Below are 11,593 nucleotides of genomic sequence, written 5' to 3'. Positions count from 1 at the left end.
TAAGTACTGATATATACAGCATGGATGAACCTCCAAAACACACTGTGTGGAAGAAGCTAGATGCAAGAAGTCACATATTGTCTGAAACATTCAGGATAGGCAAATCCAGACACAGAACACAGACTTGCTGTTACCAAGGCTAGAGGAGGATAAGGAGGGACTGTGGATGGGCACAGGGGTGATGAAATGTCTTGGATCTAGACAGAAGTGATGGTTACACAACATTGTAAATGTGCGAAACCCCACTGACTTGTACTTTTTTTTTTTTGTAGAGACAGAGTCTCACTGTATCGCCCTCGGGTAGAGTGCCGTGGCGTCACACGGCTCACAGCAACCTCTAACTCCTGGGCTTACGCGATTCTCTTGCCTCAGCCTCCCGAGCAGCTGAGACTACAGGCGCCCGCCACAACGCCCGGCTATTTTTTGGTTGCAGTTTGGCCGAGGCCGGGTTTGAACCCACCACCCTCGGCATATGGGGCCAGCGCCCTACTCACTGAGCCACAGGTACATTTTTTAATGGTTAATGGTTCGTTTTGTGTTACGTAAATTTTATCTCACAAAAGTTTTTTACTTAAAAAAGAAAGAGCTGGTCACAGCAGTGGTTGAAAACAGGTTCTCCAGTTTTCCTCAAGATGAGTATTTTCTTAGCTATCCTTTTTTCTCCAATTACCTCCGTCACCACAGCTAAGAGGAAGCGCTTCTGTCACAGGTGGCTGTCCCTGTCCAGCACACCCAGGGCGGTCAGCATGTTTCTGACTAAACCCCGAGAAAGAGCTTCTTGGCCACGCCCACACTGTGCCTGTCTCTCTTGCCACCTGTTTTATTTGACGTGGTGACCAGAAGGAAGAGAGGTGGGGAGAGTGGGCTGGGAATGCTCCACATGGCTCTGAAATTAGTTCTAAGTAGGTTCCCTGGAGATTAAAAAAAAATAGTCAACATAGCATATTTTATGCTTTACACTTCACCTTGCAGCCTGGTTATTCAGTCACTTACCTCCCCAAAACCACCTTTCCCCAGCACGCGGAACTCCGTGAAGTACTTGTCCGACACCGGTTGCATCTCGAAGAGTTTCCACTGCAGAAACTTGTCGTAGAAGGGACTGGCCAGGAAATCTCTGAAGGGCTGCTCCTGCAGGAAGGCCATGGCCTCGGCCTTGGCCAGCGCCACCACGGCTCCTCGCTCTTCCTCCGTGGTGGCCGCTTGGCACCTGGTGGCCAGAGCCGAGCTGAGGAAGGGGTGCGGCTGCCCCGGGGCAGGGCCAGGCGCACAGGCGGCCACCAGCCCCTGAAGCGCGCTGTCCTTGGCGGACCCGTCCTCAGCAAGCTCCCAGCTCTGCACGTCCTCCAGGAAGGCCACAGCCTCCCGGTACGTGGGCACCGTGGCCAGGAAGTCGCGGAAGAGGCGGCGGCCGATGGGCTGCTGCTCGCACAGGCTGTGAAAGTGCGGGGACAGGGCGCGCCGGAGCTCGGCACAGCCTTGCCGGCCGGGCAGAGCCAGGCTCCGGCGCCGCCGCTGCAGCAACTTGCTGTCGCCGTCCGAGGGCTTCCGGGCCTGCAGGTAGGCCGTGTTAGCGATCAGGTTGTCCAGGGCCCCCATGTCCACCATGGCCGAGCACAGGGCGCGCTCCCAGGGAAAGGGAGAGAAGGACGGAGGGGTGCGGCGGGCCTGTTGGGGCCGGTGGACAACGGGAGGCTTTCCTGTCTAAGGCTGAATAACTAACAGGGGATTTAGTCTTCTGGTCTGTGGCTGGGACCGGAGAAGGGGGCAGAAAGAGGTTTCTCTTGTAAGCAGCTTTGGCTGGCTATGTATAGCCGGCCAGGAATTGGCACCTGCCAGGTCATGCTCCCACCTGCGCCAACAGACAGGACACCTGCCTGGATCCACCTCCTGCTCTCAGCCCAGTTGTCCTGGGCCTTTCTCTACCCACGTGGGTTCCCTGAATACTCAGCTGTACAGGTGTTCAAAGGGAGTAATAGTAAGGTGCCATGTCACTTGTTGCTGAGAGCACTATTTTAAACTGTTGCTAATTTTGCACGTTTCTTACCAGGCTCAAGCTGTGTTAACACCTAGGAATAACATGTTAGGAGGGGGAAGTTGGGGAGGTTTCCTACTTGGGTCTAGTAGGCTGACACCAGAGCAGGTTACAGAAGGGAGGCTCTGAACTTTGAGTCCTGAGACATGTTCCCAGAGGCCCTGGGAGTGGCTCTGTGGTGCCAGATGCCCACTGGCTGGCCTGCAGAAACCCTCCAGCCACAGTTTTCTTAGCTCTCGTACCTTGCATTTAAAAAGGAGAAGGGGGTCATCTTGACCCAAAACATGCCATGAAGTGAAATAAGCGGAAAAAGCCGTATTCCTGAGACCGAGAGATGAAGGGAGTTAGCCTGGACTGTCTGGCTTTGAATGAGACAAGAATTTTCCATGACCCCATAGACAGAAAACACACCACCCCACAGCATGTGGTCGTGGCTGTTCCAAGGGCACAATCTAATGAGTGGTCCCTGAGTGCCAAGGAGCCTTTGTGTTGAGACCAAGAGCAGCGAAGTTGCAGGCGTGGTCCCTTGATGTCTTTGCTCACCTCCTCACAAAGCAAAGCAGCTTCCCTCTGTGGAGAACATCCCAGAGCTGTCACAGATCACAACCTCAGAAGACAGAAATTGATTTAGACAGAGATCAGGCTAAGAACCTCCGCTCCAAAAATAACAACTTGTGTCCTACAGAGAAAGAATACACAGGTTTTTTCTTCACAAAACAAGGCTAAGGCAACTTAAAACAGTCATTCAGTATTATGCCAGAGGGTTTAAGAGGGAAAAAAAGTGAGCAAGTGAGAGAGAGAGAGAGAGATAAAGAGGAAGGATGGGGGGGAAGCTAGCCAGTCTTTTTCCGAACAAACAAGCTCTAGGGCACACTTTGTCAAAACATCGTCAGGACCGCCTCGGTCTGCCTGTCAGAGCCTCCGACCATTCCCCCAGAACAGACGCACACTTGGCCTCATGCTACCAAGAATTATGTAATGAACTCGTGGGTGCCCTTCGGCTTTGCACTGCTGCGCTGTGAACCATCACCTCTATCGCAGAGATGGCAATCTGCACCGGTGACCACTGCTCAGAATCACCCCATCTGCCAGGAAATGTTGGTAGTTTTCTTGTTCTTGCTATCCTGGGTCTACATTTCTGAGTAGTTAAAAATCAGTCCATGATGAGGAAATGCCTTTTCCCCTGGTTCTTATGAATGTAGCAGCAATCTAACAGGGTAGAACTTTGACAAAATGGTAGAATTGTCACTCCATAGGTATTTAACCTTGTCACTAGAGAAAAATACATTGCCTGCTAGGAACTGCGGCTTCCACTTGCACGAATACTTTCTTTCATCCATAAGTAGTCACTTAATCTACTGTTGTCCATTAGAAATATATGAAGCCAAATATATAATTTAAATTTTTCTAATAGCCACATTAAAATGATAAAAGAAACAGGGGAAATTAACTTTGATAATTACATTTTAGTTAGCTCAATATATCGAAAATATAATTTCAATGTGTAATTGATACAAAAGTTGCTAATGGGATATTTTACATGCTTTTTGGTGTCCTGAGTCTTTAGAATCTGGTTTGTATTTTACACTTACAATACATGTCAGTTCAAACTAACCATATTTGGTTCAAAATTATGCTTTTCTAATGTGCAGATTGGAGGGAAAAGACCTAGCCAATGTAGAAAATGGGTTCCAGTGTCCCATGTGCAGCTGGCACAGAGCAGCTACTCTGGGTTCGCACGTGACCTCAGAAAGCTGCAGTGCCCCATGAAACTGGAAGACATGGAGATCAGATTCATTAAATGACATGCAGGATTTCAAACAAGACATACTGCAACCAAATAATTTACTATAGTCTACCATAAAAAGACATCTAAACCCTGTCCTGTGAAAAGAGGAGACATGTGCCTATTTCATTTTGAATGAAAAATCATAACTTTCATGATAGTAGAAAGCAACTAAAATATTTCAGCAATTTTATATGATCAATTTTGCAACTTGGAGAAAAGATAAAAGAATGCTGTTTGCTCAGGTCTTTCATTACCTTTTGTATCATTTAAGCATTATTCGTGGTGTGTATATTCTTAATTTTAAAATGCTCTCGTGTCGTACACCATTTGAAATGCAAAGAATATAAATTTTTTACGTTCATGATTAGTAATAAGGTGTGCTTGATTTGTTTCTATTTGTAGGAATTATTCATTTTGTAAATACATCCTAAGATTAACTGTTCAAGGAAAACAGTAAAGTTAGGTTTCTGGTAAGAACGTGACCATTTTTTAAAATGTGCAGTTCTCTGGATGGTCCAATAGCACGTCGATTTAAGGATGAAGAATTATTAAGTAATGCAGTGTGATATTATATGGTCTCGGAAACAAGTAGAAGATATTTGGTAAGTCCTGAAGCAGAACTCTACCACGTTAGCATTAGGATACTCCAGATTATTCAACTTCTGATTTGAACCTTTCCACAGTGAAACTTTTTGGCTTGTTTCCTCTACTGGAAGGTAAAACAAGGTCTTTACCTTCCTAACAAGAGCTGGCCACACTTTATCTTTTAATAATTTGAAAAGTGTGACAGTGCCTGTTTGGTAGGAGCTGGGGCCACAGAGGGAACGTCTGTCCAGTGGGAGCTAAAACATAGAAGCAGCCGCTCAGACAAGAGACCCTACATGAGGCTGAGAGAAGGGGAGAGACGCTTTGGTACTTGTCTGTGTTGGCAGAATCTGGCCACAAGCCAGAGAGCAAGGCAGGCTGGGAAATGAAGCTTGCAGACCTGGCCTAGGGCGAGCCCATCCCCTGCAGATACAGATCAGAGAAGGAGAACGTCTCTGATGACAAACATGGCAATGAGTGGCACAGCTGTCATGCCACTGCCAGGTGAGCCATCTCGTAAGGCTTTGCCCTCTCTCCTAAGAACAATGGGAGACCACTGGAGTGTTTAGTCATGTAACATGGTTGTATTTGTGCTGCTGAGATCCCACTGACTGCTGTCCAGGTAGGCAGCTTCTGCAGCAGCCCAGTGGGCAGGGATGGTGGCAGTAGACAGGGAACAAGCAGAAGGAGTCGTAAGTGAGTCAGAGGCAAAACGGACGGAAGACGGTGATACGGAGGTGAGGAGGAGGGAGATGAAGGGGTGAGTCCAGGGTTTTGGCTGGGGGAACTGAATGATGACTACGTCATTCACCAACATAGGGAAAACCGGGAAGAAGGTGTAGTTTGGGTTGAGTTTGGGACCTGTGGAGTTTGGGGTGCCTGTGGGACATCCAAGCGGAGATATTAGGTAGGTGGTTGGACTCAAGGTCTGGAGTTCAGAGCAGAGGTGGGGCGGGGGGGGGCAGGGGGAGGCACATTTGCAAGTCACAGAGGTGTGGGTGATAACTGAGGTAGGCATTGAAGAACCCGTCCAGGGACAGAGTGCTGATGAGACCTGCAGAGGGACCAGGACTGAACCTTGAGGATCTTCAACCTCTCTCAGTCAGGGAGAGGAGGATGAGCCCGTAAAGGAGACAGAGGAACAATCAGAGGCGTCGAGGGAGCAGCTGGGAAAGTGGTGCCGCAAAAGCCAAAGAGGGAGGGGGGCCTGTGGCACCAAATGCTGCTGAGAAGCTGAGAAGACGAGGACAAAGGATTGACGTTTGATCAGCAGGATGGAAATCATGGGGTCCCGAAGCAGAATGCTCAGTGGCTCACTGACATTGTAAGACTGACTGGAGTGGGCTGGGGAGGGGCGGAGGATGAAAAGATGGAGGTTGTAACAGGAAGGTATGGAGAGATATATGCTGGGGAGCTGAAGAGAGAGAAGAATTCGTGGTGGGTCTTACGCATTTTAAAAGCTGACAGAAATGGCTGGGCCGAGTGGCTCACGCCTGTAATCCCAGCACTTGGGAGGCCGAGGCCAGTGGATTGCCTGAGCTCATGAGTTTGAGACAAGAGCAAGAATCTGAGCAAGAGAGAGACCTCTGTCTCTAAAAAATAGCCCAGCATTGTGGCTGGTGCCTGTAGTCCCAGCTACCTGGTAGTCTGAGGCAAGAGAATCACTTGAGCCCAAGAGTTGGAGGTTGCTGTGAGCTGTGACGCCACGGCATTCTACCAAGGGCAACCAAGTGAGACTCTGTCTCAAAAAGAAAAAATAAATAAATAAAAAGCTGACAGAAAGGATCCAGGATAGAGGACAAGGTTAAAATATAAGGGAAAAACACACAAGTTTCCTGAGAAGGCAGAGGAGGAGTGTTCAAAGCACAGGCGAAGGATTGGCCTCAGGGAGAAGAGCAGTTTCCAGTTAGAACATGAGAGAAAGACAGTGGGTCGGGTTGCGAGGACTTTGTGTTGGGAGCTTGAGTTAACATAACAGCCATGACTCAGTGTGGTTAGAGGCCATCGTAGAGATGGGCAGCAAATCCAAGGGGACCATAGCAATTCCTTTGCTAGAGTTGAGGAAATGTCAGCTTAAAGCCAATCATTTTCCCATTACCTCCAAACATTATCCAACAATCACAGAGTCAAATATAACACATGTAATCTTAGTACTGACCTGGTATTAACTCTTATTGTACATGAAGAAGACCAAGGCTGGGAGAAAAAAAAAGTGCTGGCCTTGGACGAGGAACTTGGGGTCTCGCATTTCATTCCAGGGCTGTTTTCAACTCTGCACTGTTCTTGTGCCACAGGAAAGCATGGGGATAAAAAAAGAAAAAGTAGTCTGACATGCAAAGAAGAAAGCTAGGATTATGTTTACATGTGACTCTTGCCCTCTGTTTCCCATTAAAACAGTTGATTTTTCGTTATAAGGCTCGCACGGTATCATGATATAAAACAAAGCATCTGGTTCAGCTCTGTTCTGATTGACAGTGAAACAATTACTGTGCATCCAAAGGAAAAATCCATTTATTGACAGCAAGCCTGACCTTCCTTGACATAAAAATAGATGGTAAGAAATTTTGCTTTGGAGGCTACTCAAGATAGAAGAAGTATGCACGCTTTAAAAGGAGGAAAAGAATCTTTAGCCCTGTTTAAAGTTTCTTGTTTCTGGCTTGGCGCCTGTGGCTCAAGTGGCTAAGGCGCCAGCCACATACACCTAAGCTGGCGGGTTCGAATCCAGCCCGGGCCCGCCAAACAACAATGATGGCTGCAACCAAAAAATAGCTAGGCGTTGTGGCAGGCACCTGTAGTCCCAGGTACTTGGGAGGCAGAGACAGGAGACTCGCTTGACCCCAGGAGTTTGAGGTTGCTGTGAGCTATGATCCACAGCACTCTACCCAGGGCAATAGCTTGAGGCTCTGTCTCAAAAAAAAAAAAAAAAAAAGTTTCTTGTTTCTATCATAAATTAAATTCATAAATATTGAAACTTAAAATCCATAATCTGGCATCACACAAACATCTTCCTCTCTAAACAAGACTCTAATTGTTTTAATGATGACAACATACGTTATGAGGACATTATTCTTAAGCAAGGAGCCATAGCAGCTGAGAGAGAAAATTAAGTAACTGATATATTTAAATGAAATAGAAAAATACTTCCTGGCAAAGATTCAAATTTTGGTAGATATACAGAAGAAAATTAACTGTATATGTTTGAACAATGAGATTTTTAAAAATCTATTAAATAACTGTCTGGAAAGTAAGAGATTTTATTAGAGGATCCTAAGAGAGAAGACCAAACAATGTGATGTTAGCAAACAAAAAGCAAAATAGGCTGGGCCTGGTGGCTCACACCTGTAATCCCAGTGCCGTAAGAGGCTGAGGAAAGAGGAGTGTATTAGGTCAAGAGTGTAAGATCAGCCTGAGCAAGAGTGAGACCTGTCTCTACAAAAATTAGAAAAATTAGCGGGGATGATGGTGCATGCCTGTAGCACCAACTACTCTGGAGGCTGAGGCAGGAGGATCTCTTGGGCCCATCAGTTTGAGGTTGCAGTGAGCTGTGATGATGTAACAGCACTGTAGCCAGGATAACAGAGTGAGACCCTCTATCAAAAAGTAAAAATAAAAATAAATTCCACAAACACACATTTGATACGTGGGGAAAATGTGAGAATTATCTGGAAAAATGCCTTCGGTTTATAATGAAGACTGAAACAAGGGGATAACAGTCAAAGTTTTTTTTTTAAGTACAATGTAAAATACTTCTTATTCCCAAATGAAGAAGTATTAAGCGTTTGCTACGAATTTCAGTGAGTCTCCTTCTAAAAAAGTTTTCATTTCATATCCAGTGGACAATAAAAATAATTGAAAGTTGATCGAACAAGGTCATTACAAGAAATGATAAGCACATAGGCCCCAGTTTAACGTCTGCAGGTGGGGATAACTGGGAGGAGTTATGTTAAAAATATTTTAAACACCCCACATTTAATAAACAACTGTGACACTGGAGTCATTTGGTGTCGAGAATGAGACGGAAAGCCTTATTTCTGTGTGTAGTTGGGGCCATAATAGAAGGCTGGATTCTTGATGTGACCTATGCTAAAGAAATGCAACGCCAAATTCAGCGGGCAGCACTTCAACACCTCTGACCTGACATCACATTGCAAGTAATGACTATGATGTATAAAGCGGACAGATACGGCAGGATTTCGTACTACCAAGTCAAATCAACTAAAATCCGCACGTAACTCTCTGGGCATGCCTTTTACTTGTCTACACATTTACCCCACAGATTGGTGTGTGTGTAGGCTTTGATTGGGCAGCTCTTCACTGGTCTCACCTGGGCTCACTCACATGGCTGCAGTCAGCTGATGGGCTGGATGGTTGCTGAGCTCAGCTGGGAGAGCAGGGGTAGCTGGGCCTCTCTGTGGTCTTTCCTCCCAGGCTTCCTCAGAGTATCATGGCCTCAAGGTAGTTTTCCAAAATGATGAAGATAGAAGCTGCAAGGCCTCCTGAGGTCCAGACTGTACAGCTGATACATCATTACTTTTGCCACATTCTATTGGTCACAAGTCGCAAAGCCAGCGGGATTGACAGGCATAGCCATGAAGCACTGTGGCCATGTTCTTCAACCCACTACGGATGGTGGAGAAAAGTACTAATATAGCAGACAAACAGATGGAAGGGGCTGGGGTGCATAGGGAGAGGATGCAGCCAGGAAGGCTGCATTGAGAAAACAAGGAGAGTAAAGATCCCACAAAGATAAAGGGGGAGCCTGAGGGTAGAGCCCTCCAAGGAGAAGGGGCAGCTGGTCAAAGCCCGTGGGACAGTGGGTGCCCAGTGAGCTTGAGGAACAGCAAGAAGGCTCAGAGCTGGACCACAGTGAGGAGCCAGCAGCAGGAAACGCTCCCAGAGGGGAAATGGGGCAGGCCAGTAGGGAATTATTCGTCATCGTAAGAACTTTGGTTTTCACTCTGAGAGCCATAGAAAGCTTCTGGGGGGGTTTCAGCAGAAGATTGCTACAATAGGACAGACACTTTAACAGGGTCGGAGAAAAAACAGGGCAAGAGTTAAAATGGAAAAACCAGTTTGGAGGCTGCTGTAGTAATCCTGGTGAGAAATGAGTGGCGGAGCTTTGGGGATGAATATGGTGTGACAGAAGGAAAAGGAATGAAGGTGATTCCAAGGTTTCAGGCCTTAGTCACTGGAAAGACAATTTTCCAATAAACTGAGCCAGAGCAGCTTGTCAGGAAGATCAAGAACCCAGTCTTCGACCTGTCAGGGTCACACTGCCTATGAGACAGCCAAAGGGAGACTTTGAGAAGTATACTGGATCTATGGGTTCTAGAGCCACGGTGGAGGCCTGGCCTAGAAATGGTCACTGGGAGTCCCTTAGTAGGTGACCTTTAGAGCTGTGGGACTGGGTGTGACTGCTCTGGGGGTGAGGAAGGAAGGACGAAGCCCCACAGGTCATGGAGGTGAGGCAGTGGGTACTAGGAAAGCCAGCAGCGGGTGGACCCTTGAAGCCAAGTGAAGAAAGAGTGTCAAAGAGGAAAGAGTAGTCAGCTGTGGCAAAGGCTGCCAAGAGGTCAAGTAGGATAAGAACTGAGAATTGACCAATGGATTTAACAGCTTGGAGGCCACTAGGGAGCTTGACAACAGCAGTTCCAAGGGAGTGGTGGGATAAAAGCTTTATGAGTCAGTTCAATAGAGAATTGAAGGCAATAGATTGGAGTAGTGGTATAAGCTACTCTTTCGAGGAGTTTTGCTTAAGAGTAACACCATGGGAGTGGCAAGGTGGGGATGGGGAGCAAAAAACCATTGCAGGAAGGGCCGTCAGGGGTTTGGGAGGCCCAGGTATTAGAAGCATGATCCATGTGGGTATTGAAATCACGAGGAATTATCAACATAGTGATAGATGGGGAAACAGCTTTAGCGGGTGAAGGGAAGTGATCTGTGGAGCCAAAAGAAGACATAGTGAGTGGTAGTGTCTAATGATGTGAGAGTCAAAGCTGGGTGTTTTTAGGGAGGTGGGGGGAGCAGCAATAAGGAGAAATCAAAACATACTGCATGTTGCCAGGTCCAGCTGGATGAGGGGAGTAGGAAGGTTACACAAGAAGCAATGTCCTCGGAGGAGAACCAGGTTTTAGTGAGAAGAAAGTGAAGGGAACGTTCAGAGAAGGATGAAGATGGAGGAAATATTGTTGGTGGAAAAACCAGAGGGCAGAGAGGTAGAATTTTGGAAGCTGGGGAGAAGTGGGAGATGGAAGACTAAAAGGGGATGTAGAGAATGACTTGGAAGTAGTCAGGAGAATGTGAGGTGGTTCAGAAAGCCTGGTTTCTCTATTGACCGACTTGACTAGGGAGGAAGGGCAGGATGTGATTCCTGGACTCAGAGCAGATGGTGGTGGCCAGATCCTGAGTGTTGGGGCAGGGAGGGGCATTGGCCTTGTCATGCACATGCAAGATCCTGGGGTTCCCACTTGCTACTGCTGATGGTCAAAGTTGAGGGCGGGTCTTATCCACCTCGGTCACAAAGGTCATGAAGGTGGAGCTGGCAGGTTGGGCTGAGCTGAGGATCCAGGTATTTGCTTAGTTAGTTGGTGGGTTTGAAGGCTGAGGAGGAGACTGCTGCAAGGGCTTTGGGAGTAGTTCCTTTTACTCTGCAGCCACCTAACAGTAGGAAGGAATGGAGTTGCAAGGACTCCAACCCTCCTAAGCTCTTCCAGTGTGTCTATGTGCACTCATAACGCCTCAGTACCATCGGTGCCACACATGCCCAGCACTATACCTTCAGGGACATCAAGGGCTATGTGAAGTATAAGACATGAGAAGGGTCCAAACACATATTTTTGATCCTTAAAAAGATCTGCCAGGCACCATGGCTCCTGTCTATAATCCTAGCACTCTGGGAGGCTCAGGCAGGAGGATCACTTGACCTCAGGAGACTAGCCTGAGCAAGAGCAAGATACCATCTCTTCTAAAAAAGTAGAAAAATTAGCTAGGCATTGTGGTGGGCGCCTGTAGTCCCAGCTATTTGGGAGGCTGAGGCAGGAAGATCATTTGAATGCAGGAGTTTGAAGTTGCTGTGAGCTAGGCTGATAACATCGCACTGTAGCCTGGGCAACAGAGTGAGACTCTTATTTATTTTTTAAATCTAAGCCTCTCAAAGGAGTAGGGCCCCATATGCCAGAGGTGGTGGG

At 47.2% G+C, this 11,593-nt stretch overlaps 1 protein-coding gene across 1 annotated transcript in view; it reads right to left on the bottom strand.

Annotated features, from left to right (window-relative positions):
* The window catches only part of GRK7 (G protein-coupled receptor kinase 7), a 33,118-nt gene extending 31,368 nt beyond the window's left edge, over positions 1-1,750 (bottom strand). The window contains exon 1 of the mRNA XM_053600777.1: positions 994-1,750. Within this exon, the coding sequence (XP_053456752.1) occupies positions 994-1,605 (612 nt within the window). The 5' untranslated portion in view covers positions 1,606-1,750. The remainder of the gene's footprint in view (positions 1-993) is intronic.
* Between the last annotated feature and the right edge of the window lie 9,843 nt (positions 1,751-11,593).

Source organism: Nycticebus coucang, chromosome 8, assembly GCF_027406575.1.
Source record: "Nycticebus coucang isolate mNycCou1 chromosome 8, mNycCou1.pri, whole genome shotgun sequence".
Lineage (NCBI taxonomy): Eukaryota > Metazoa > Chordata > Mammalia > Primates > Lorisidae > Nycticebus > Nycticebus coucang.
The sequence above is the reverse complement of the archived record's forward strand: the minus strand, read 5'-3'. Positions and strand labels throughout refer to the sequence as shown.